The sequence below is a fragment of the Leiobunum rupestre genome, chromosome 4 (genome assembly GCF_980474605.1).
Source record: "Leiobunum rupestre chromosome 4, qqLeiRupe1.1.hap1, whole genome shotgun sequence".
Lineage (NCBI taxonomy): Eukaryota > Metazoa > Arthropoda > Arachnida > Opiliones > Sclerosomatidae > Leiobunum > Leiobunum rupestre.
This window is the reverse complement of record NC_143387.1, coordinates 63412649-63436991: the sequence shown is the minus strand read 5'-3', so window position 1 is coordinate 63436991 and position 24343 is coordinate 63412649. Positions and strand designations below refer to the sequence as shown.

The 24343-nt window shown below is 37.8% G+C and overlaps 6 protein-coding genes across 12 annotated transcripts; 4 read left to right on the top strand and 2 right to left on the bottom strand.

Moving 5' to 3' along the window:
* The first annotated feature begins 953 nt into the window (after positions 1 to 953).
* On the top strand, positions 954 to 1998 carry RpS29 (ribosomal protein S29). The gene is made up of 3 exons (XM_090172459.1): positions 954 to 1115; positions 1362 to 1461; positions 1854 to 1998. The coding sequence occupies exons 1-3, from the start codon at positions 1054 to 1056 to the stop codon at positions 1860 to 1862; spliced, it is 171 nt and encodes a 56-aa protein (XP_090028585.1). The 5' UTR covers positions 954 to 1053; the 3' UTR covers positions 1863 to 1998.
* A 94-nt stretch (positions 1999 to 2092) lies between these two features.
* LOC149948724 (serine/threonine-protein kinase ICK) lies at positions 2093 to 6839 on the top strand. Of its 5 annotated transcripts, XM_090173840.1 has the most exons (10): positions 2104 to 2188; positions 2292 to 2381; positions 2519 to 2756; positions 3334 to 3388; positions 3872 to 3993; positions 4057 to 4269; positions 4856 to 5027; positions 5098 to 5701; positions 5767 to 5899; positions 5960 to 6839. In XM_090173840.1, the coding sequence occupies exons 3-10, from the start codon at positions 2593 to 2595 to the stop codon at positions 5970 to 5972; spliced, it is 1476 nt and encodes a 491-aa protein (XP_090029966.1). In that variant the 5' UTR covers positions 2104 to 2188; positions 2292 to 2381; positions 2519 to 2592; the 3' UTR covers positions 5973 to 6839. The 5 variants fall into 5 exon arrangements, with proteins under 5 accessions (XP_090029964.1, XP_090029965.1, XP_090029968.1 ...); XM_090173838.1 differs by having other exon boundaries at positions 2093 to 2381; XM_090173839.1 differs by having other exon boundaries at positions 2093 to 2381; positions 2503 to 2756.
* Positions 6840 to 6970: 131 nt separating this feature from the next.
* LOC149948723 (putative inositol monophosphatase 3) lies at positions 6971 to 8881 on the bottom strand. 2 transcript variants are annotated; one of them, XM_090173835.1, is made up of 7 exons: positions 8734 to 8881; positions 8531 to 8664; positions 8262 to 8463; positions 8041 to 8209; positions 7878 to 7973; positions 7638 to 7802; positions 6971 to 7568 (listed from the first exon to the last, which is right to left on the bottom strand). In XM_090173835.1, the coding sequence occupies exons 2-7, from the start codon at positions 8653 to 8655 to the stop codon at positions 7318 to 7320; spliced, it is 1008 nt and encodes a 335-aa protein (XP_090029961.1). In that variant the 5' UTR covers positions 8656 to 8664; positions 8734 to 8881; the 3' UTR covers positions 6971 to 7317. The 2 variants fall into 2 exon arrangements, with proteins under 2 accessions (XP_090029961.1, XP_090029960.1); XM_090173834.1 differs by having other exon boundaries at positions 8531 to 8867.
* LOC149948722 (XK-related protein 6-like) lies at positions 8740 to 11136 on the top strand. 2 transcript variants are annotated; one of them, XM_090173832.1, is made up of 6 exons: positions 8740 to 9057; positions 9129 to 9564; positions 9625 to 9836; positions 9900 to 10185; positions 10399 to 10630; positions 10692 to 11136. In XM_090173832.1, the coding sequence occupies exons 2-6, from the start codon at positions 9155 to 9157 to the stop codon at positions 10965 to 10967; spliced, it is 1416 nt and encodes a 471-aa protein (XP_090029958.1). In that variant the 5' UTR covers positions 8740 to 9057; positions 9129 to 9154; the 3' UTR covers positions 10968 to 11136. The 2 variants fall into 2 exon arrangements, with proteins under 2 accessions (XP_090029958.1, XP_090029959.1); XM_090173833.1 differs by lacking the exon at positions 8740 to 9057 and having other exon boundaries at positions 9128 to 9253; positions 9345 to 9564; positions 10692 to 11135.
* A 556-nt stretch (positions 11137 to 11692) lies between these two features.
* On the top strand, positions 11693 to 13694 carry LOC149948721 (putative tRNA (uracil-O(2)-)-methyltransferase). Its single transcript, XM_090173837.1, has one exon. The coding sequence runs from the start codon at positions 11845 to 11847 to the stop codon at positions 13438 to 13440; it is 1596 nt and encodes a 531-aa protein (XP_090029963.1). The 5' UTR covers positions 11693 to 11844; the 3' UTR covers positions 13441 to 13694.
* Positions 13209 to 14167, bottom strand: mRpS18C (mitochondrial ribosomal protein S18C). Its single transcript, XM_090173843.1, has 4 exons — positions 14007 to 14167; positions 13830 to 13913; positions 13648 to 13774; positions 13209 to 13589 (listed from the first exon to the last, which is right to left on the bottom strand). The coding sequence occupies exons 1-4, from the start codon at positions 14160 to 14162 to the stop codon at positions 13498 to 13500; spliced, it is 459 nt and encodes a 152-aa protein (XP_090029969.1). The 5' UTR covers positions 14163 to 14167; the 3' UTR covers positions 13209 to 13497.
* Between the last annotated feature and the right edge of the window lie 10176 nt (positions 14168 to 24343).

The following is a 24343-nucleotide window of genomic DNA, read 5'->3' as shown; positions in this document are numbered from 1 at the left end:
TCAAACTACAGGGAGTGGTTAAGGTGTACTGAGATTGAAATGAAAGATGCAGCGGAGGTATTATGGAGGGGCCAGGTCAAAGCCAAATCCAGTCTAAAAACGTATATGTCTAAAAGCAAACCCCGTGTAGAGAACTGCTATAATAACAGCTATAGCAGTGGGCTCCTTTTCCAAGCTAGGACAGGGTCGCTGCTGACTGGAGAAAGGCAGGCCGAACTCGGCCCATATAGTCCGGTATGCAAGCTATGTGGGGCAGACAAGGAAAATATATGGCCTGTGTTGATAGAATGTCCCCAGACAGAGGTAGATGAGGATATTCGCATCTGGAGGGTCGCAAATAAAGGAAAACCCCTGGAATCTCTACTCGGTTTAAAGGAGGACCCTTGGGACCATGGTGTAGTCTCCCATATACTGTGCTCCTGGAACAGACTAAAACTAGCTTGGCGAAGGACAAACTTGAGTTGCAATGCTAGTCAGTAACCTCCCTACTCCAGTACAGTGCTATATTTGTGATTTTTTTCAAAGTTTATTTACATGTGTTTTTTATTTTGTTGTTTTAATTCTCGCTGAGCTCCGCAAGGAGCCGCTCTGTTCAAAAAGAGTGTAGTTCAACTACGGCTATAAAAACCTTTAAACCTTTAAACCTTTCTAGTTTGTTATCCGATTTCTATGTAGTAAACACAACACTAGGTTCAGTTCAGCTTCCTAAAAAGAGGGTAATTTTCAGTTCTTCTTCTTGATGATCGCACCAAAGCTGCTAAAATGCGTGCGATATACAAATAAATTTTAAATCTGAGGAAAATAAAACAATTTGAAGAAAATAGGTTTTTCAAAATTATTCATAATAATTCATTTTAATTTCTTATGTAACAACAGAGAGGGTAAAGTAGCGAAGTGACTTTACCCTCTCTGGTAACAATGTGGAATTTTTAATATACAAGGAAATTACCAATACCGATTGGAAGCACTGTGTTTCGGCCATTTATTTTCTATCGTGCAGAATTGCGCACGTGTCTGCCAATTGCTGAAAGTTAATTAAGTTTAAAGTCGAAGATGGGCCATCAAAACATTTGGTTTTCTCACCCTAGAAAGTTCGGGCCAGGTTCAAGATATTGGTAATTAATTATTTTCAATTTATTGCGTTAAATATGTATTTTAGGCTTTAAATTCTTAAGCCTTGATCGTGTGCTTGACTAAGCCAAGGCCCTTCTTTTTAACATTGTGCACAATGTAACGTGCTATAACTTATGTACCTATTTTATATACCTATGTTGGTGTTCTTTTTAATTATTGATAGTTGAAATATCAAATTTGTTACTTTACATTCATTAAGTTGTTTAAATAATTTTTATTTTTCTCAGCCGTGTCTGCGCAAATCACCATGGTTTAATCAGGAAGTATGGATTGAACATTTGTCGTAGGTGTTTCAGACAATACGCCGCTGATATCGGATTCAAAAAGGTACGCTAAATTCTATAACTTCAGGCATCTGTATCCAGGGTGGCTACAACTCCTATATTTTCAATGTGTTCCAATTATTACGCTATTTTCCTATAATTTGAATTTTTTGGGCTTTGACTGTTGCAATTATGTGTTTTGATATTAAAATCTACAAAATTAGAAAGCAAATTAGAAATATTAACTTGCTCAACCATTTATTAAACCAAATTCCCATTAAAAACCATGAATTTTCATTTCCTTAGTACTTTTTACCTATCTTTTCTTGTTTTTTAAAAAAAATTATCTTAGTTTCTTCGATTTTGCAATAAATCATATCAGATTTGATTTTAGTTTTTTGGTGGTCACCCTGTGTATATCTTAAGTGTGCCCTAATAGATGTTTAATATTTGCAGCTGGATTAAATAAATGTTCCTGTCTGATGTTGAAGAACACCTACCAGTTTTCTTTGAGAAATGTTATTTTACATGTTTTCTAATTCTGTGTTAGTTTGAAAACTTGTTGCTGATCTTCAATGTCCAATAAAAGAAAAAAAACCCAGTTTTGTCTTTCTATTGCAAATAACTTAAGCTATCTGTATTGAAATTTACTTCCCCTTTATTTTACCCCCTTTCAGCAGGTAGGGGTGGTTAAAAGCCTTCTCCATTTTCCCATCGTAGTTTGCGTCAAGCTTTCGGTCGAGAGTCTAATGACGATACGTGAAGTTACGTTATAACATTATGGATTTTGAGTAATCCTTTTGATATAATATTTTAATTAATTAATTGCAATTGCCATTATTTAGTAACTTAAAACATATCCTGCTAAAATTTAGGTTTAAAATTTTTTTTTAGAAATTTAATAAAATCGTGGGCCTAGGCTTAGGTGTAAGATGCTTCTAGAGCATTGAGCATATGATCGCTCCGTGTCAACAACGAATAGAGGTACTAGTCAGTGTTATATCTTTTAAATGTCAAAGTGGAATATTTAATTTTAGAGTTTTAAGTTAAAGCATGATGATTTCAAAATGAATTTTTCTCCTCTTTTTTTTTTCAAATTGATAAGCAACTTCTCTATGTAGAAATCTGACATCGCACTCTATATTAGAAATAAATGTTCAACGTTGTCACATTGTGATTTAAATACCAAGTGGTTATGTTGGCTGTCTTGCCATTATCTGCTCAAGCCTTACCGGCAGATAGAACCCAGCCAACTGGTATGAATAGATACGTAACGTTAAGTCAATTGGGCGATGGTACTTACGGTAGTGTGGTATTGGGTCAAAGATTGGATACTGGAGAAAAAGTGGCCATTAAAAGGTATATTTGAGCTGTTTTTGTGGCTAAATGCACTGTCTTAATTCACAAATTTATAATAGATTCTCAAAATTGCACTAATTAAAAACCACAATGCACCATTTTCGTGTTGCTAAAACTTTGGGAGATGGTACTTACGGAAGTGTACTACTAGCACAATGCACCAGAAGTGGGGAGAAAGTAGCTATTAAAAAGTATGTAGCATGTAGAGTTAAATAAACTTTTCAGTTCCCCTAGACTAAAGAAAAGCACATTGTGAAACAAATTAATAGTAAAACGTATAAATTTCCAAAAATATTTATAATCTTTTGAAAGAGCTACTTCAATTATTCCGGAAAAATGAGATAACTCTGCCAAAATGTTCTCTTTTAAACGGATAGTATAGATTTAAAACATTTTCATGTCTGGTCATTAATCTGTTAATATATTCTAGTTAATATTTTATGTTGTCAAGCATTTTTAGGAAGAACATTTTCTTAAAATCACAGTTAGTCCCCGTCCATAATATACTGAATTACATAGAATTTTATTCATATACCAGCACTATTTAATTAATTAATTAAATCTAATCCTTTTTTAGAATGAAGAAGAAGTATTATTCATGGGATGAATGTATGAATCTGAGAGAAGTGAAGGTAATATAAATGTTAATTTCAAATCATTTTGAAATTCATGTATTTTCTGATAGAAAATGTTTCCTGTACATTGTTAGTTATTATAAAAATGTAGCAAATTTCTTCACATTCTTTATTTTCCATGTTCTCTTTTTAAAACACAAGCTTGATCTATTTATATACCATTAAAAATGTTGTTGGTATTCGTTTGTGGTTGCCCTAGCAACCACACTATTACCAGCCACATTGATTTTTTCACATAACTTTTGACCAACGGAAACACCTGGATGCTCGTTAATAATAGCAACCGTTACTAGGGGTCCTAGCTGAAATGAAAATACCCCCCTTTTTTGACATTGATCTAATTTTCTTTCTTTCGAAGATCAAAGGAATAATAAATACCAAGGTCAATTGATTTAGTCAAATTGACCTATTTTCCTTTTCTTATGGCCTATATCGTCAAATGGATTTATAATTTGACGTTTTTTTTTATTTTTCTCAAAGTCACTTCAAAAATTAAGCCACGCTAATTTAGTCAAATTAAAAGAAGTAATCAGAGAAGATAATACATTATATTTTGTATTTGAATACATGAAAGAAAATCTCTATCAACTTATTAAAGATAGGTAAATTCTGCGTAAATTAGGAAAATTAGTTTCAATATTATTTACTTATTTATTTCATTTTAGGGATCGTCCATTTTCCGAACCCATAATTCGTAACATTCTCTACCAAATATTTCAAGGTTTAGCTTTTATGCATAAACATGGCTTTTTCCACCGAGACATTAAACCGGAAAATTTGCTCTGTATGGGGCCAGACCTGATAAAGATTGCAGACTTTGGTTTAGCAAGGGAAATTCGTTCCAGACCTCCGTATACTGATTACGTTTCAACTCGATGGTAATTATTATTGTATACAGGGTGTCCACTAAAAAAATTTTAAATGATAAATAACTGCAAAACGTTTTTTTTTTTAATTTCAAATTAATGTGGAACATTCCTCTTGCAGGGGGACATTAACTAGTCTAAAATTGAATGACCTGGAACCATGTCTTCAAGGTCATTCAAAAACTAGCACCAGAGCCGTTGGGTTTACGGATTTGGCTCCAATTAGAAAGTTGTTGCTTGCCATATTATTAGTTCAATTAACTTTGATTTGACGAATCAGACGACAAGAAATTGAAGGTTAATGAATTGAACCTGATTTCTGTAAGATTGGTGGTCATAACAACAAGAAAGAATAATTAATTGGAACCAAATCTGTAAACCCAACGGTTTTTGAGATAGATTTGGAATTACCTTGAAGACGTGGTTCGAGTTCATTCAATTTTACACTAGTAAGTGTCCCCCTGCATGAGGAATGTTCCATAGAAATTTGAAATTTAAAAAAAAAGTTTTTCAGTTATCTATAATTTTTTCGTGTTTTAGGGGACATCCTGTATAATCGGTGTAGAATCTATATAAACTAGATCTTTATATTTGATAGGTATAGAGCACCTGAAGTACTTTTAAGGTCCACAAACTACAGCTCTCCGATTGACATATGGGCTGTGGGCTGTATTATGTCAGAGTTATACACTCTTCAGCCTTTATTTCCAGGGCGTTCGGAGATTGACCAAATTTTCAGGATATGTTCAGTTTTAGGAACTCCTGATAAAGTAAGTAGACCTATTCATAGTTCGGTTAAACCACTGATTTTTAAAAGGATTTTGGTTTTTTTTTCAACAGAAAGATTGGTCAGAAGGTTACCAATTAGCCAATAACATGAACTTCAGGTTTCCTCAATTTTCGGAGATGCCACTATCCAGCATTGTCACAAATACCGGGAAAGAAGGCTTGGCCATTTTGAAGGACATGCTCAGGTGGAACCCTGGTCAGAGACCAACTGCTATTTCCGCCTTGAGGCACCCTTATTTTCAAGCCGGGCAGAGAGCCAGTTTACAGGGAAACTCTCTGAGATCTGGGTCGCAATTTAAGGGCCACCATTTTCAAGGAAGCGCGATCTGGAGAACGAAGAATGCTGCCAGGGAAAGTGATATTGACGAGATATTAAACAAAGGAAACTACAGCCTCAACAAAAGGAGAATGAGCAAACAGCCATCCTGGGAGGAACTGTTAGAATCTGATAATCAGTCTGTTAACGAAGATACCGAAAAGAGTCTGTCTCAGCTAACGGATGAATTTAGAGACTCAGGAAATAAAACCAGAATGTCTGCCAAAGAGCATTATCTAATGAAAGCCCGATATGTTGCTGGGCAAAACACAAGGAATGTTATAGTTGCTAATCAAGATACAGCTATTGATACTGGAATGTATGGGATTGTTGGAAAAGGTGAAAAAAATTATACGTAAATAAAATTCTCCAAGTAGTTCTCTAATCTAATACTTGAATTCCAGGAAATTATAATTCCAATTTTATGCCTTCATTGATGGATAAAAATTCCGCTAAAAATGCAGGAGTAGATAACATTTATGGTCGAGTTTCTAATTTAAGTTATCATATTCCTGGCAAAACTGATTGGGCAGCTAAGTAAGTAGCGAAACAGTTTTTCTAGTAAATTATATACTCATACTACTTTTCTTATTTTAGATATCTTAAGTAATTTTGGGCCAAAAAAATGCGTACAAATAACATGTACCTGGAAAGTTTGTGATAGCAAATTAAGAGGTTTTATTATATAGAATTATTTGATGGGAGAGTTTTATTTTTATGCAATTTCAAACCTACTTTCAATTTTAATTACATATAGTATAAAAATCTAGCTATTTTTATTAATTCTATGAAAAAATCTAGTCACTTCAAATTCTGAATTTACATTTGCTTGCATTAAAGCATAGAGAATACCGTTACTTGGTCTATGATTAAAGCAACTGTCGGCTCTATCATTGCCACCTGTATTATGAAAAGGCCCCTGTTATTAGAGATGGCCATGAATCTATCCGATTCTTCCGAAGAAAAGCGACTTTCGTGGAGAGCGTGGTGCCATCTATTAATGGCAAAGAAAGCTAAAATTCATTATAGCCAAATGATAACGTCTTCAGAGAGCCGTTGTAGAATATTATATTTAGACGACTTATACTCTATTTATTGGGCTTTAACCTTAATTATGTATCCCATGTGAACTATTGTTTAAAATTACTGGAACTTATGTTATTGACCAAGTTACAAACATTCAATCAACCTATTAGTGTCGCCTTTTGGGTCGAAATGTAGCTTAACTATCTTGTTTAGATGTCGACAATAGCGACATCTATTGAGAAAAGAGTGACTTGACATCGAGCTGACGCTTGCTTTAATTCTACAGAGATTTTGAGTAAGAAAAATTTATCCTACAGCTACAAAATACTTTTATTTGCTTTTGCCATTGTATTGAAATTATCAAAGAAGTGCCTATTATATGGTGGAAATTTAAAGGTGTGATATATTGATATGGGAAAGTTTATTGTATTTATTTTAATACACAACATGGATAAAACATTCAATCACTTAAAGTTGTAAATAAAAAACACCTTTTACTCAAAAACCAAAATTTTTATTTCAACTATTTTAAAGGGAAGGGAGTTGAATTTAACCTTAAAATGTACAATTATCACAAAAATGCCCACTCTTATAGGCACTGTAAAATACCCTTCATATTTTTCAATTGGTTTATGAAACCAAAAATTAAGAAAACATTTATACAAAGGCCTTTTAGAGTTAAGAAATTAATATTCTTTAAATGTTTAAAAATAAGAAAGTTTAGTAGTTTTAAAAATTCAATTTTAAAGAGAGAGAGATGAAGCGAAATTTTTTTAAGCAAGATTTCACAAACATATGTATAAAGACATGATCTCCACACTAAATATACTAGATCGTTTTGTAATTTGAAAAGTTATAGAAGCTGAGAATTACAGTTATTTTTATGAATAAATTATTGCGGATATACCGGAAGACTTTGACTAAAATTTTTAACTTAAGGTTTTAATTTTAGCCAATTTCTCCAGAACTTTGGAGTGTGAGAACATGGTGGCTAATATGCCACCTTCGTTTAATACTGGATCAGTTGGTCCGTAAAACATTAATTGACCATTCAACATAGTCATCCTACCACCAGCAGCAACCAAAATGACATTACCCGCGCACACGTCCCACTTCTTTATATTTGTTACGTGAACGTAGGCAGTTGCGTTGCCTTGCAAAATTTGAAGAGATTTATAACCTAAAAATTGCATTCAAAATGTTACTTTGTTACAGTTACCACAGAGTTTTACAAAGGTTTTACGCATACCAGCACCACCAGCGGGAATAACTTTGACTGTTGTTCCAAAAGCTTCTTTAGCTACCTTTTCAACATCTCCTTGATGAGATCGAGATACTATTATTTTAGTATCTGCTGATGGCATTTTAGCTATTTCAAAATCCGGAGATACTCCATGACCAATCCAAGCCCAAACTGAAAAATTAATAATTCATTTGATGGATCTCTCTTCTTCCCTCCCCCTTTCCCACATTGAAATTTTAATCTAACCCGTTCTGTTAGAGAATGGTTGATGTATAATGCCTATCACTGGTTTGCCTTGTACCGCAACACACAACATGGTAGTGACATATTCCAGAAGATTTTCTGGAGAATAAAAAAGCAAACCATAAAAGCTATACATAAGAGTTTTTCTAAATTATTGCCAAATTACCAGTATATTCTTGGGTGGCATCCAATGGGTCAATCCAGACTGTAATGTCACTCAGTGGAACTTTGATGTCTTCTTTTACAACTTTCTCAACACTGGGTATAATTCCAGAAAGAGGTCCATTAGTTTTAGCTGTTTTGTCCACAGAATTATCATGTTCTTCAGAAATAACCTGAAAGTCAATCATTAGCAATTTATGTTCAATTAAAAGTTGAGTATCTTGCCTTTATATTGGGAAACGTGGTTTGAAGAGCTTTAACCATGACTCTATGAGAACGAAGATCACCGTCAGTTAAGGGATCATTGGCTCCTTCCTTGGTTTTGCCTTTACTTTGCTCTTTCAAATCAATTCCCATACGAACATCTCTTACTTCCTTACCACCCAACTCTGCTACTTCAATTCCAACAGCCAGCAAACGCTTTAGACTGCCAATGGTAATGGTAATGCGTTATTACTTTATCAACTTTCGGTTTATATAGTTCATTTCTATACCTGACCGTTTCGTAGGTAGTTGTTGGAGGCCCTGTTCCATCCATGTAGACGTAGATGAAAAAGAACACAAGAGCAAGAAGCACTACGAGCCCAAACGGGTTCAAACGTATAACGTTTCCGAACATATTACTTATGTTTTATTATTCAAACTTAATGAAATATATTAAATCATTTTTGAAAAAATCCATTTGGTTTACATACAGGTATCTCTACCACCCCTGTCTCTACCTTCTCCGCATCACAGCGGCTGAGCCTGAGGTCACGAACGTTAAAGCAGACGCTTCTAAGCTATCGTCTGATAGAGAAACAAGGCTTATAAAACTGTCAAACCTTTCCTTTTAGATTCAGGCATGGCGTTTAAACCGTCCTTAAATAAAATAAATTACTATTTTCATTACATTTAAAAGGAAAATGTGTTTTGTTAAAATTCATATATATAGACGCGTCAAATCAACGATATAATCGTTCCAAAAAAGTACGAATTAAATTTTGTACAAAGAAGCCTTGGTCTAATTCTTTAAGCCTTGGTAAGAGAACAAAGAATTTCTTAGGCCTTGGTTTCATTTAATCCTTTACCACCGCTTCTTTCTACTTATAGAGTTACTTTTATTTCGAATATTAAAAATGGATGACTCTGATGGAGACTATCATAACAATCGTATCAGACCTAGACTTGCTAGAGGTTATTCTAAACCGAATGATAACTTAACAGTGTCAAAAGATGTAATTGATGCATTGCCAAAAATCATCGAATTTGGTTGGCTAGATGCACTAGCAATCATCATTTCAATTGGAAGTTTCCTTTTTGACACAGGGACTGACATGCTTGTTGCCTATTTCCATCATAGAGATGGGAATACGTGGTACTTTGGTTTGACGTTGACATTTGTTATTATTCCAACATTGACAATGACAGCCTTTAGCTTGAGATGGTACTTGGTAGATGCCAAAGATCCCAAAACTCCAAAGGCCTCCAAGTTACAATGGGCTCTAAGGGTGTTCTTTCTACTTATTCAGTTAGGACCGGTATTGAGGTGACTTAATGAATAGAAACCAATAGAACTTTGGTGAATACTAAATTACATTTTTTACAGGTATGTTGATTCCTTTATGTACGGCCTAAAAGTAAAAAAAAATAAAGATGACAAAGGAATGCAACGTTACACGTATCAATGTATGAGCTACGAAGATGCTGATGCCACTTTACTGAGACTCTTTGAAAGTTTTTTAGAAGCTGCTCCTCAATTAGTGTTACAGTTATACATAATGTCTCAACCTATAGACCATGATGACAGTTCTTGGACAAGTAATTTGAAGTAATTCGCTAAAGACAATAGAACTGGTGTATAATGAAGAATTTTATTTGTAGTTATCATACAGACAGTTGGGGTTACTGGTTCATTGACTTCCCTTGCTTGGTCCCTTGTTGCTCAACATAGATCCATGAGGTTATCCATGGATGATGCCAAGAACTTGTCTTGGAAAGGAACCATTGTCATGTTCCTTTGGCGTTTGTTTGTCATTGGTGCCAGAATGATAGCCTTGGGATTGTTTGCCTCCAGATTTCCTATACATTTTGCGTGTATTATGGCCTTAAGGTGGGGCATCATGACATTGTGGATTGTGTCCATGAAAACTGAATTTTGCGATTCTAGGTAATTATTTTATTAATAAAACCTATAGAGTGCTTTCAATTCGAAACTCACGACGTCACCAATGTAATTTGCCTATTGATAAAAAACGGTTACTGTCATGGCGGCCACTATTAACACTACAGCTGTGAAGTTACAAGTTTTCAAAATTGTATCAGACGAAAGCACTCTATATTATATTTCATAAAATAATTAAATTTTGAACTTTTTTTTAAGATATGAGGAATATTTGTACAACTCCGTTTTAGGAGCTATTTTTCTATTCTGTTACTTTAATCCAAAGAATAATGCTACAAAATGGCGATACACTATTTTTTACATTTACACTTTTGCTGAGAATTGCATCTTGATGGCAGTTTGGTACGGATATAGACCATTGGATGTTTGGTACCGTTTCCCTGCAATACTGGCTCATTTTCTCAGTTTTTTCATGGGTTTAGTCTTCATGGTAAGTTTTCTTTAAACTAGGGGAAAAAATTTATAATTATTGGATTTGATTTTTTTTTCAGGCATTATATTACTTATTATTGCATCCCTCCAAAAGCTCTAAATTGCCAATAGATTTTAACCTTAGTCAGGAAAATGGTAATGGCAACTACCATAATAAGTACAAAGATAATATTTCAAACTCCTCAACTCTCCCGGAAGTGGGGCTTTTCGAACCTCCAATTTTTGGTGATTTGACTGATAATGATACAAATGCCGATAGTGCCAAAAAAAAAAACTCTTATCTCAAAATTATGGCACAAATTCACGATGAAAAGCCTATTGGAACTGCTGTATAAATATTATATTTTTTTAACAAAATAATAATACCGGTAACAATTGCTATAATTTGCATAGTTAGAAACAATTACGAAACTTTCATAGAAATGAATACGACTATTTTTTAAAAGACTTTTACTAACAAATTTAAATATCATGCCTATTTTAAATTTCAAAGCACATTGATAAGAAACTTTGTCATTTATATATCTGGTATATATAATAAAATATTTTATAATTTTCCATATTTAACTGGTGTTTTAATTGCGCGCCCTTTAATAATTGTACGTGTATCCAAAGATAATCTAGACTACGTACCTCATTTTTCGTTGGTGAAGTCACAGCCAACTTTGATCACGCGCTATAGTGCAAACAGCGCGTGATCAAAGTTGGCCCTGGTGAAGTGATTGGACTAGCAGACGAAATAATACTGGTCTATTGGAACGCGTTTAACTTTTAAGGGTAATGTATATTTATTAAAATTTTTAATGAGTTTTACTTTATATTTAAATTCATATTGTTTCTTTTTAGATTATGCATTTACTCTCTATTGAAAAATTGGATTTGCTTCTAGAAAATGGACGAGATAAGTTTTGGAAATCTATTGAAGTATATCTTCAAAGGCCTAACATATTGAACAACAGAATTTTTGGGTGCCAATTTTTAGAAGTTGGAATATTAGAAGAGAAATGTCAAAATGCTATTGACTTATACATCGAATCTTTAAGCAAGCTATGCTCTAGTGATCGAAAAGAAATTGAAACTGCAGTATGCTTAGACGAATTACTTGGGAAACAAAACTTTATTTCTATTAAAAATAAATTGTCAAGCATTGATTTTAGTGAGTGGTTTAAATGTGAAGAAACACTTTTGATATTGCGCAAACTTCTGCCAAGAATGGTACCTAGATTTCAAGAAGAATTTGAACTTGTTATTATCAACAAGAAATCAAACTTCTGTACATTTTATCCTCTCTCAACTGAAGAACATGGAAAGAGATTGACACCGGATTTATACTTTAAATTTTCGTACAGTGTAAAAGATCATACCGAGATTGTGTTGCATGCTTCAAATTTAAACAGAGACCAAACATTTTCCATGGATCAACCCAGTGTTGAATGGCTCAAGGTCTTCGTTTTCCCCAAAATAGTCAAATGGTCACAAATAGAAAGTACAGAAAATGGTGTTTCCAAACCACCATTACATCTTGTTAATATTGAAGATTACAATAACCTTAGACTGAAATTACGAGATAGACATGCTGCACATTTTGTTGAAATATGGCCAGCTGATGGAACTGATCCCCTTAAATTTGTACATGAAGATATCGCAATTGCGGCTTATTTAATTTGTCTTTGGGAAAAAGAAAGGAAAATTAATAATTATCGAAAGAAACAGTCCTTTGTTGATTTGGGTTGTGGAAATGGCCTTTTAGTCCATATTTTATCATCGGAAGGCTATCCAGGTATTGGAGTTGATTTGAGGAAACGGCAGCTATGGGATTTACTGGGTCCAGAAACTGTGTTGAAAGAAATGACTATCACTCCATCTGCGCACTCGCTTTTTCCAGAGTATGATTGGCTAATTGGAAATCATTCTGATGAATTGACACCTTGGATACCAGTGATTGCTACTAGATCCTCCTATAACATGAGAGTATTCCTTTTGCCATGTTGTCCATTTACCTTTAATGGAAAATACGAAAGAAGAATTGGCGGAGTTAGTCAATATCAAGCCTACCTAACATTTGTTGAAGAACTCTGTTGGGAGATGGGATTTAAAGTTGAGAGAGATAAATTGAGAATACCATCCACAAAGAGGTCTTGTTTTGTGTGCCAGTCACGTAATTATGCCACAGAAGAAGAAAAAGAAATAGATGAGAGACGGAATATATTCATTCAGAATAATTCAAAGCGAGCTACAATGAAAACCCCAACTTCTGATAATAATGAGAATATACCATGGTCCGATGGTTTTGTTGCCAGACCAAAAATAGCAGCAGTAACAAATTGCACTCAACTTGACAAAACGTTTTTGGAAAGTGTTGTTTGTTTAATTGCAAATCTTCTGCTCTCCAGAGGAGAAGGATATCATAATGTTGAAACCACAACCACAACCAAAAGGCTAAAATATGGAGGATCTATTAGTCTAGAGGAATTAGCCAAAATTTTGGACCCAGAGATAAAAATGAAGTTAAAACAACAAAATGGCGGCTTGCAAACTCTCATTAGGAATCACAGACATGTTTTTGAAATAAGAAATGGATACATCTTTGTTACGAAACCATTGATAAACAAATCAAATTCAGATGGATTACCCATGACGCATTCAAAAAACAGCAAAAGGCCAATGAAAAAACCAATTGTATATCAAAGCCGATGTTGTTGGTTTAAAAAATATCATCCTGATGGTTGCCCACTTTCCGACACTGAATGTAGGTATAATCATAATATTAGCCAGTCTATTATTGACAATATACAATTTGATAAATAAATTTTTTGATTAAGTGATGGTATGATTACATTTTATTCTAATTTTTCAACAATAACATTAATGTGGGTTAGGGCGAGTTGGTCTGGAAGGGTTAAACAGTTTTACGTCTTTCAAAAATTTTGCTTCTTTTAAGACGTAAGGCATGAAACCTGAAAAATTTAAGTTTTTGGATAAGAATGTCTCCTAAAATCTAATAGTATGGTTTACCATTGCGCCGTGATTTGAAAATCTCTAGAATTACGATATTCTGTTGAGTTTCACATAAACCAGTGATATGTTTATGATATATTCTACCAGTGTAGGGCGAGACAAATTGACTTAAAAGTTTGGGGTTCTGGAAGTGGTTAGCATTAGTTTACCTCCTGAAGACATTAAAATATTTATAATACCTTATAATCTACTTTTATGTTGTGTTTACATAAAACACACTTCCTGGGCTCCTTTGAATAAGGATTTTTTATGTCAGGATCTGGCTGAAAATTAATGTTTGACATAAAATATTTTCATTGAAAATTCGTTTTTTTTTTGACAAAGCCTCTACAGAGTTAATAAACCTTAATCCATACCATATCTTTAGTCATATTGTTTTCATTGCTAACGGTACATAAAATTCTTAAGGAAAAAGTATTTGGTGCCAATAGAGCATTTTTATTGATAAATTTATATGTTTTACTTAAATCCGTGAGTTTTATAAAGTGATTTAAATGCTTGAACACCGCCATTTCTAAAATGATCATACCAGAAAATGAAGCAGAAAACTTGAAATTTTTTTTCTTCAAAATTTGAGCCAGTTGGCAGCCTTGGAAATAACGGTGGTCAGGTGGTCAAAGACCAGTTAATTAATTGCTCAGACCAGTTTATTTATTAAAAATTTGGGGGGTCACTGGTCACCGTGTCCAGTTTATTAATTCGAAATAATAACAAAAAAACAGAAGGTGACCAGTAAAATAATTCCAAATAATAGGAGATGACCTATTAATTCAAGGTTTATATCAGTTTTGATTTCCCTATTCACTGGATTTATATGTACAGCGACTCCGCTTACTACCGCCGCGGCCGCACGTCGAGGTTTTATGTAGAGTCCCTTCGCTCGCATCCCTCGAACGAGTCGAACTGTCTAACCCCCCTCTGGCCTCAAACCCTCAATCCTCTAGTATCGCTTTCCCCCGAGTACGGTAAGCTACCTGGCTACGCGGTAACGGACCGGGGACTCTGAAGTTACGGGGCCCAGAGAAAGAGAGATAATACGGTAAATTACGAGGGTCTTCTAGGCTATAATAGTAGTCTTAGGTGAGATAGTACTATATTGTACTATTCTTGTGGTACTCATAAAATAAAGTTAACTATTTTGAATACGTGTAAAGTTAATGTTACCAACATAATCTAACTTCCAAACATGTAGTTTAGGTTTTTTTAGGCCTATAAATGATATTAGAACATTTTATATAAGACCAGTTTAATAATTCAAATGCTAGGGGGTCACTGGTCATAAGGACCAGTTTTTAAAAAAACCTTATTTCCAAGGCTTCCAATTGGCCGTGTTTGAGCGGAAGGGTCGAAGTTGGACTTAACTTCCTCTGGTACCTTTCAGGGTTGGACATAAGGAGTAAATTTATACTAAAGAGAAGCAGTTTGTTGTGAATCTGCCAAGCCGAGTTCGGATTTTGCGATAGAATAAGACCCCAGGCACCGGCAACTTCGATCGCGTGTACCGCGCTTTAACGGCCCTGTCAATCTCCTCGCATCCATTTCTATGCTGTAATTTGATGTAAACAAAGGAAGGATAGATGGCGTTGCAAATTCTGCCCATCTCCGTTTTCATACATGCGCAGGGGGGGATGAATTTTCCCGGTCAAAAACCGGGGTGCCTTAACGCGGTAATCTTCCATCTATTTCTTTTCTATCTCTATGCTCGCATCTAATGTTAATTTGCGTGTATGAATAATTCCGCTAGGGGCGCTACATACGACCAAAAAACAAGCGAGATCGCGGAAAAATGTTTTTTCTTCGGTTTTCCACTTTCCTTTTTAGAAAAAAAACAAGGTATAATAAGTTAAACTATCTTTTCGCAATATATTTATGTATAATTCATAGTTAAAAAAAAATATTACCTTAACCTTAAAATATTAAATGAAGAAAAAGAGACGCGTTTTTTACGCGAAGGAGCCATATTAGAATACATAGTTTTGAAGGCTGTAGAGCGTTTTGATGCGAAAATAATGTTTCTTTTAAACTTTATAAATCTTTAATAATAACAAATCTTTATTAATAATAGGAGCCGGGTGAAAACTCGGAACTACTCCTTCTGCGTTGAGTTTGCAAGTTCTACCCCGAGTTCTTCGGTTTCCCCTTCCCATAAAAACTTGTCGAGGTTAACGGTAATAGAATCCATGGTAATAGTTAGTGTAGGGAGCTGTTGGCTCGCGTGGCATGAAGGGCTTGCCACCACCCCCCCACGCATTGTAACCCGGCCACCTGTTTAAAGGCATTATAAGTCGCAGTGGCATAAATAGCGCCCCCGCAGACCCCGCAGCGCGGGGGGGGCCCGAGTTCTAGGGGGCCCCCAAACGTTTATGATTAAAATCGGTGCTATTTAAAAGGGCCCCGAGTCGTTTTTCGCGGGGGGGCCCCGGAGTTCCTAGTCACGTCACTGATAAGTCGCTAGATGACTTGGGCCTAAGGTTGTGCCTTGGGTATTAGCTAAGCTGATTATTATTATTATTAGTAGTATATATATATATATATATATATATATATATAGCAAATTCACGAGTTTATAACCGTTCTTAGGTAGTATTTTCTGTAAATCTAATTAGTTTTAAGAGTAAGAATCTTAAAACTAATATAATTGAAGATAAAAGATGCTTAGGTACAGGTAAAAGATAGAAATATTCATCACAATGCCTTCGTGTTGCCAAAGATAATTTAAACTCGTACCCTAGATTCGAAATCACTCTCTCGCGCGTTGCCGATAGCGTTTACCCACTTCCCGCCGGAACTCAGAAAAAATTCGCTCCATGGTTTGCGCCTTAACGCAACCACGGCCAACTTGGATCACGCGCTATATAGCCCGGCAGCGCGTGATCGAAGTTGGCCGTGCCGCAACCGATGGAGCCCGATTTTTCTGAGGTCACGTGCCGGAAAAGGGTAAACGCTTCGTAACAGAACCGTCAATGGGAAAGCTCTCAGTATTCGAATCTAGGGTACGAGTTTAAATTATCTTTGGTGTTGCGTACCATATTATACATTTAAAAATTTAATAAAATACCTTTTTCCATTTAAAAATTTAATAAAAAATACCTTTTTCCATTTAAAAATTTAATAAAAAATACCTTTTTCCATTTATCAACATCTTTTATATTGCCGGATCCGTCATTGTTTAAGCTCATAGAGAGCTCTTCCCACATTTTTTTCTGATTTAATTCTTGTAAATGAGTCACTAAATTAACCATTTAAAAATTCAGGGTGACTCCCCATGTAATCTAAAAAGATTTCTTGCTGCAAAGTTGTAACTCCCCCCCCCCTCCCCCTCCCCCGCAATTTCACCATAAATTTAATCACTTATTTCTATTGGCTTAGGCGTATTATTATGTACCTCTTTATGAAATAAATAAATAAGTTTACATTTGCTGACGGGCTGAAAAGAAGAAATTAACGAAATAGACGCGTTATTAAATTTAAAATTTGGCGGAACACTCCCTATGTATAACAAGACATTTCATTGGCTTATATATCGGAAATACAGGGTGTCCACTAAAAAACGATCCAGGGCGAATATCTCAGAAACCGTTTTCTCTAGGAATTAATTTTTTTTTATGTTACGTAGCACGTGCAGGGGGCAAAGAAGAATGATAACCTCGATGACCTTGAACCATGTCTTCAAGGTCATCCAAAAACTATCTCGAGAACCGTAAGTGTTAGAAAGTTGGTTCCAATTAGAAAAGTGTTCCCCGTCACGTTTTATGCCTACAAAGCGTAAACATGATTGGATTCGACCAATAGTAAGTCGAGAAAATTGGTACCAAAATCACAAAGGTCGTAAAAGGGAAAATTGCAAGACAACGCTAATAACTCCAAAACAAGTCGTGCTACATTATCGAAATTTGCTAGACAATCGCATCATGGTAGGATATTTTAATATTTGGAAAATTGTATGACCTTGAACCATGTTTTCAAGGTCATACTAAAATTATCTCGAGAACCATTAGGTTTAGATCAAAAATTCCAATTAGAAATTATAATTTAAAGTTATTAATACTTAAAATGTGACGAAGAACAACTTTCTAATTAGGTTTAGATCAAAAATTCCAAATTAGAAATTATAATTTAAAGTTATTAATACTTAAAATGTGACGAAGAACAACTTTCTAATTGGAATTTTGGATCTAAACCTAATGGTTCTCGAGATAATTTTAGTATGACCTTGAAAACATGGTTCAATGTCATACAATTTTCCAAATATTAAAATATCCTACCATGATGCGATTGTCTAGCAAATTTCGATAATGTAGCACGACTTGTTTTGGAGTTATTAGCGTTGTCTTGCAATTTTCCCTTTTACGACCTTTGTGATTTTGGTACCAATTTTCTCGACTTACTATTGGTCGAATCCAATCATGTTCAAGCTTTGTAGGCATAAAACGTGACGGGGAACACTTTTCTAATTGGAACCAACTTTCTAACACTTACGGTTCTCGAGATAGTTTTTGGATGACCTTGAAGACATGGTTCAAGGTCATCGAGGTTATCATTCTTCTTTGCCCCCTGCACGTGCTACGTAACATAAAAAAAATTAAATTCCTAGAGAAAACGGTTTCTGAGATATTCGCCCTGGATCGTTTTTTAGTGGACACCCTGTATGTCATCACTCGTTACCGAGAGTTAACGTGAAAACGCTAACGAGAGCTTAACGAAATGCGAGATAGAATACCGTTTTCCGACATTTTTGCGGAAAACTCGTTAGGGACTCGTTACTTATTACGAGTTTCGCTTTTACGAAAAAGATAGAATAAGAGTAATTATCGAAATGGAATTATGGAACAGCATACCAGATGGGACCATATATATATATATATATATATATATATATATGTATTTACAAAAAGAAGGAAAAAAAATAATAATAATAATAATAATAATACAAAAAAAATATACATACAGTACAAAGAGTCAAGAACAATGAGCGGAATTTATTTATACAAAAGGCTCCATAAGCCACAGAGTGGGCTTCTCTTGGAGCATCGAGGGAATTAGTAAAAAACCGAACATTTAAAAAAAAAAGATTACAATTTTTTTTCCTTTATAAAAGGACAGAGAAAGTCTGTTTTAGTGAGATTGATAAAATTGAGTAATACGATTGAGGATAATTTGAGAAAATAAATCTTATGACTAGTAAAAAGCAAATTAAATTAATGGAGACATTTGCTACGTAGATAATTTGATCGAGAATTCGATACATGGCGGCGAAATGTGTGGTGATTGGGAATTGAAACTGCCACGTGGGAGATAATTCTAGTCGTTAATGAACCCGGAAGAAAAATGGTTTTGGCGCTGGGCAGAGGAGACCCTTGGTTTAGCTAATTTTAAGGAGCGACCACGAGTAGAGGAGATATTGATGGAGAAAAAAATCGGAAAAGTTCAAGGTTAAATTATTATGGAAAAAATCATAGAGTAAGCATGAGGTTGTTAACGCGATGACGAAGGTGGACAGGGTCGATATGAAGAAGGCGTAAAATGTCGATAAAATTTGTGAGAGAGTTTAGAGATAGAATTTTGAGCAATTTGGAAAGCAGTGATGTCAGATAAAAGGGAGAATTTCCACATTGAATAGCAATAGTCTAAGTGGGGAAGAATAAGGGAGTTGTAGAGAGTTTGGATTATTTTGGGGGAACGAAAAATTAGGTTGCATCGGATAATACCAGTGATTGAGCGAATGTTTTTAGATACTTTATTGACATGGCTAGATAATTTTAGAGCAGTGACGTCCAGTACACCAAGGTCCCGTTCGGATAATGTGGTTTTAATGGGGAGGTCGTCAATGGTGTAGATATGGTTAGGGTTTTTATTACCAAGGTAGGACAGAACGTTTGTCAGAGTTGAAAGAGAGAGACCCTTATGGCGTTTTCCATTGGGACTGCTCCGAGCGTGATCCGGATTTGCCTTCTACGTCATCGCTCTACCACGGAGAACTCCGCTAGGTGCTCGGAGGACTAGACTTCCAGCCCTCCCAATGGAATACTAATTTTTCTCGGAGTCACTTTGCTTAAAAATTGCTCTTTTTTGGTTGCCCCGTCCCTCGAGTTGGGGCAGCTCGGATCAATCCACGAGGGAGCAACAGTGCCAATGTAAGACGTGCCTCCTTTTTGGAGTTGCCCTTTTTGCCCCAATGGAACACGTTTTATATTTAGGAGCGCTCCAGGAGCGCTCAGAGGACTCCAATGGAAAACGCCATTAGAGGAAGCCTAGGAAACTACGGCGACAATATCCTAAATTAAAAATTAATTTACCGCACGGTACTGATGAGTTCCAAATAGAACGAAACCGGTCTAGCGTTGGAATTTCTGGCTATTTTATTAATTTTTAATTTAGTTTATTACTCGAAGATCTATTTGATCCGAGTTTCGCGTTTTTTGTTTGCTCGAAGACCTATTGGTACGAGTTATTAGTAAGTTTTTTAATTTCTTCAAATTTGTTTAGGATTTAGCTATATTATCCCTTTTAAATATGGACGAATCTACTTTTTCGCGTATTTTATCACTAGCCGAGAAGCCCGCCTTACAGGCAGGCCCTCAGCTAGTTGTGTGTTTCCAGGTACTCCACCCCAGTAGGCCCCCAACCCCTTTTTCCCATGCGATAATTACCGAGGTACCCTTTTCCCCATAGTAGAACCACCCCAGTAAGGCCCTTCCTCCCCCTTTTTCCCATGTGATAATTACCGTGGTACCCACCTCCCCCTTTTCCCCATGTGATAATTACCGTGGTACCCACCTCCCCCTTTTCCCCATGTGATAATTACCGTGGTACCCACCTCCCCCTTTTCCCCATGTGATAATTACCGTGATACCCACCTTCCCCTTTTCCCCATGTGATAATTACCGTGATACCCAACTTCCCCTTTTCCCCATGTGATAATTACCGTGGTACCCACCTTCCCCTTTTTCCCATGTGATAATTACCGTGGTACCCTCTCCCCCTTTTCTCCATGCGAGAATTTCCGTAGTACTCCCCTCCCCCTTTCCAATTCGAGAATTTCCGTGGTACCCTTTTCCCTGCAAAAATAACTCAAACTTGCAGTCGTACCAAACCCCCCCTGTACCCCTTTATACCCCCGGTATCCAATGGCTGATGCATAAAGGCCACGGGACTAACGTACGCCGAGAGAGCCACGGGCTGCGTTCAACAACTATCAACGGAGAAAAACTAAAAGTTGTAGTAACGAACAAAATATCGTCTGCTACCCCTCCTTTAACTTTGTCGAATGACGTCACTATACCGATAAGCAACGGAAAAACCATCTCGCTCAGCCGATGTTTCCGCTGTGTCTCCCTGGAAGACATGGGGAGTGGGGCGTCCCACTACTCCAAGCATCTGCTGCTTGGGCCACCGGGCGGCACTGAAATAGGTCAACAGGCCAACGTCCATCGGTGCCACCCAAGTAGCCACGGTCCTTGACATCCGTTGAGGGGGCGTATGCCTCGCCTCAAAGGACGCCGGTTATGCTGTTGCAGAGTGGGCGGCCTGCCCCCTTGATCCTAGGGCGGTATGCCTTAAGGGTCCTCCTAAGGCCGTCTGCCTTGTGGTTTGGGCTGGTTGCCCTCCTCTCGACAGGGCGGTCTGCCCCGGCGTTCCTGGGGCCGTCTGCCCATTCTGACGTCCTCGAGTCGCAAGGCCTCTGGTGGAGGCGGCTGCTCCCCGCCCCGACCGGCGAGATCGGGATCGACCTCCCCTGGTTACAATTGCTAAAAGATGGCGCGAATGCGCAACAATCTTCAGCCAAAATTACGTATAATTCAAGGTATCTCAAATTCAACGCAATAAGTTAGACCCCCACCCAAAAAGTGTTACTAGGCATTTGCTTTTGAACGCAGATTGTAGCGATGCTTAGGGGGGTCTACAGTGCTCTCACCCCTTCTACGCCGTCTCTTCCTCTTGGGACGAGAGAGGGTTTCCTTCTTCTCGTCCGGCGTTTCCGCCCCCCTACCGGTTTCGTCACACGGAGGGTCATCTCCTTGCCACGGCGGGGTGAAAGTCTTCAGCTGGGACACGTGCGTTACTCCGATGAAATCACCGGAGTTCGGGTCTCCCAGCCGATATGTCAAAGGAGTGGTCCTTTCCTGCACTACAAACGGCCCCTCAAACTTATCTCCCAACGAAGCCGTGATACCACGACTAGCGTCGGAAAGAAGATGAGTTTTGCGCAATACGAGGTCTCCACGTTTGTAGAAAACAGCTCGATGACGCTTGTCGTAGTGCAGTTTTTGCGTGAGCTTCGAATCCTGTAAATTCAAGCGTGCATGGTCGATTGCATCATGCAGCCTAATTTTCAGTTTCTCGGCGTACGTGCCTGCGCTTTGATTACCGGAAGTATTTCCTGGTATCAACTCCCAATCCAGGGGCGCGCGAAGCTCTCGGCCTAAGTTCAAAGCGGCGGGCGAATACCCTGTCGCTTTGCTCTCGCCTGAACGCAAAGCAAAGCCTAATTCTGGGAGACGGGCGTCCCAGTCCTTATGTCGTTCGACATAAGAAATTATCATTGGCTTTATAGTTCTATTCATCCGCTCAGTCAGATTTGCCTGAGCGTGATAAGGGGCCGTCGTCTTAGGGCGTATGCCGAAATCCGAACAGGCCCTTTTGAACTTTTTACTAGAAAATACGGATGCATTATCAGTTATCACCTGTCGTGGGAATCCATATCGACAGAAAACTTCATACATTTTCTCCCATATTTTCTCAGTAGTCATTTTCCTAAGCGGGTAGAGTTCTGCCCACTTTGTAAAATGATCTACTATGACGAGTAGGTACTGATTTCCCTTGGCGCTTCGAGTGTAGGGTCCCATTAAATCAGCGGTTATTAATTCAAAAGGCCTTTCACTGGGGACGCTAGAAAGTAACCCACTCTAACTCAGCGATAATCCTCGCTAACCCTAGATCAGTAACTTGCGAACTTATGATGGCTCTCCTGTCGAAAGGAAGCCCCCACTCCTTGGAAGAGTTTTCTCCCTCCGCGGAGTCAGAAGAGCTTTCCTCTGAAACCGCCAACGTTTCCAACGCTATGGGGTTCCCACGGCGCCGGGACTCTCATTGTCTACCTGACAATAATTTACCCTTTCGCCTTCCTCTTCGGAATCGAAGGGAACGATGCGCTGGGGTAGGGGGCCGATTGACCACCCTCCCTCGCTCATTCTTAGGTCTATTTTTTCCGCCCCAATAAAATCTCTACCCAAGATAACAGGGGGGGTCAGACCGTGAACTACAAGAAAGCGCTGGCGGTGAATGCCGCCGGCCCACTTTATGGAAAGCCTGATACTGCCCGCGACACGACACGTGCCACGGCCAAATCTAACTGTAGTGCTATTTTCGCTCATTTTCCTCCCTTTTTTCTCAAAAATGGGGATAAAATTATCACCCAAGAGAGAGACGGAGGAACCAGAGTCTAACAAGCCTAGAAACGAATGTTCCAAAGCTCGGAACCGTAACAATGGGGGATTTTTCCCGCCAAATGTTCCGTCAGCACACCGGTTGACCAAGGGAGTGCAATTCTGAGTATTCGGAAGCTCTCCCTCGTTACCGGCTTTCCAAACGTCAGAATTTTGCCGAGGCTCACTCCCTTTCCTGGATGTACATCCATTTAATTGGAAGGTCTCTCTCGCCAGTTTGATATGTCCGGGTTTCCGACAACCATAACAAACTAAATTCTGGCGCACCAGCCTAAAACTTTCTACAGGATTCTGCTGGAAAATTTGCTGCATTGGTTGAGGGGCGACTGCCGCGCTCGACCAATTAGCAGACTGCCTCTGAATCCTATAATGCCAATAAGGATCCAGAGCAGCTAGGCCTACTCATATAACACCCAGAGATACCTTGCTAGAATTAGCCGGCACTCCGATGGCTGCTAAACTCACCGCGCCACCAGTAACAGGAGGCGCTCGCCCAACCTGTCCTAAAGTTCCCCCGTAGGCCAGAGTTGGCTATAGGGATTCTAAAGCGGTGGGCGGGGGGCGATAAATGGCTTGCGCGAGAAGGTCAGATTGAATAATCTTGGCCTCCTGCGACAACTCTTTCAGGGTGGCGAATGCCTTTCCCCTTAAGTGATGACGGTATGTCGGGTGACATTGCCGTAACACTCGAGCTACCTTATCAGCCTCAGTGGCGGTTCCCCCAATGCGCCGGTAGTATTCAGCTATACAGTGAATATACTGCGTCAGGGGTTCATCCGCACCTTGAGTTCGGGTATCCAACTCAATTTGTATACGCCTGCCGTAATCGGTGGCTAAATATTCGTGGCGAAATGCCTGACGAAAACCGCTCAAGGAGGGAAACACTCCTTGGAACGACCACCAAAGTGCAGCGGGTCCCCGCATGCACGACGGTAGTACCTGCAAGAGGATTATACTGGGTCTTGGGGCAGCGGCTTACTCTTTCAAGCTCGAAAGGTCCTCTACTAACTAGTCAAGTGGAATTATTGCGCTCCGAAACCTTATCCCCGCTTTGTAAGCTATGTGCTCAAGTGAATGAGGATGTTTACCATGTTCTCCTAGAATGCCCAGAAACGGAAACTGACCAAGCGTGTAACAGTTGGCGAGCAGAACATTTTGGGTGCCCCGTGGAAAATATTCTTGGTCTTGCAAGGGAGGATTGGGACTTTGAGGTGATCCAAAAGGTGATGGAGATTTCACAGAAGAAG

Excerpts from the sequence above, each read along its gene's own strand:
- RpS29 (XM_090172459.1), top strand. The coding sequence starts at position 1,054 with ATGGGCCATCAAAACATTTGGTTTTCTCACCCTAGAAAGTTCGGGCCA. Across the intron at positions 1,116-1,361 it reads GGGCCAGGTTCAAGATATTG|CCGTGTCTGCGCAAATCACC; the intron begins GTAATTAATTAT and ends TATTTTTCTCAG.
- LOC149948724 (XM_090173838.1), top strand. The coding sequence starts at position 2,593 with ATGTTGGCTGTCTTGCCATTATCTGCTCAAGCCTTACCGGCAGATAGA. Across the intron at positions 2,757-3,333 it reads GAAAAAGTGGCCATTAAAAG|AATGAAGAAGAAGTATTATT; the intron begins GTATATTTGAGC and ends ATCCTTTTTTAG. Across the intron at positions 4,270-4,855 it reads GATTACGTTTCAACTCGATG|GTATAGAGCACCTGAAGTAC; the intron begins GTAATTATTATT and ends TATATTTGATAG.
- LOC149948723 (XM_090173835.1), bottom strand. The coding sequence starts at position 8,655 with ATGTTCGGAAACGTTATACGTTTGAACCCGTTTGGGCTCGTAGTGCTT. Across the intron at positions 8,464-8,530 it reads ACTACCTACGAAACGGTCAG|TCTAAAGCGTTTGCTGGCTG; the intron begins GTATAGAAATGA and ends TACCATTGGCAG. Across the intron at positions 7,569-7,637 it reads TATTCCCGCTGGTGGTGCTG|GTTATAAATCTCTTCAAATT; the intron begins GTATGCGTAAAA and ends TGCAATTTTTAG.
- LOC149948722 (XM_090173832.1), top strand. The coding sequence starts at position 9,155 with ATGGATGACTCTGATGGAGACTATCATAACAATCGTATCAGACCTAGA. Across the intron at positions 9,565-9,624 it reads CAGTTAGGACCGGTATTGAG|GTATGTTGATTCCTTTATGT; the intron begins GTGACTTAATGA and ends CATTTTTTACAG. Across the intron at positions 10,631-10,691 it reads TCATGGGTTTAGTCTTCATG|GCATTATATTACTTATTATT; the intron begins GTAAGTTTTCTT and ends TTTTTTTTTCAG.
- LOC149948721 (XM_090173837.1), top strand. The coding sequence starts at position 11,845 with ATGGTACCTAGATTTCAAGAAGAATTTGAACTTGTTATTATCAACAAG.
- mRpS18C (XM_090173843.1), bottom strand. The coding sequence starts at position 14,162 with ATGGCGGTGTTCAAGCATTTAAATCACTTTATAAAACTCACGGATTTA. Across the intron at positions 13,914-14,006 it reads ACAATATGACTAAAGATATG|CCAGATCCTGACATAAAAAA; the intron begins GTATGGATTAAG and ends ATTAATTTTCAG. Across the intron at positions 13,775-13,829 it reads ACATAAAAGTAGATTATAAG|AACCCCAAACTTTTAAGTCA; the intron begins GTATTATAAATA and ends AACCACTTCCAG.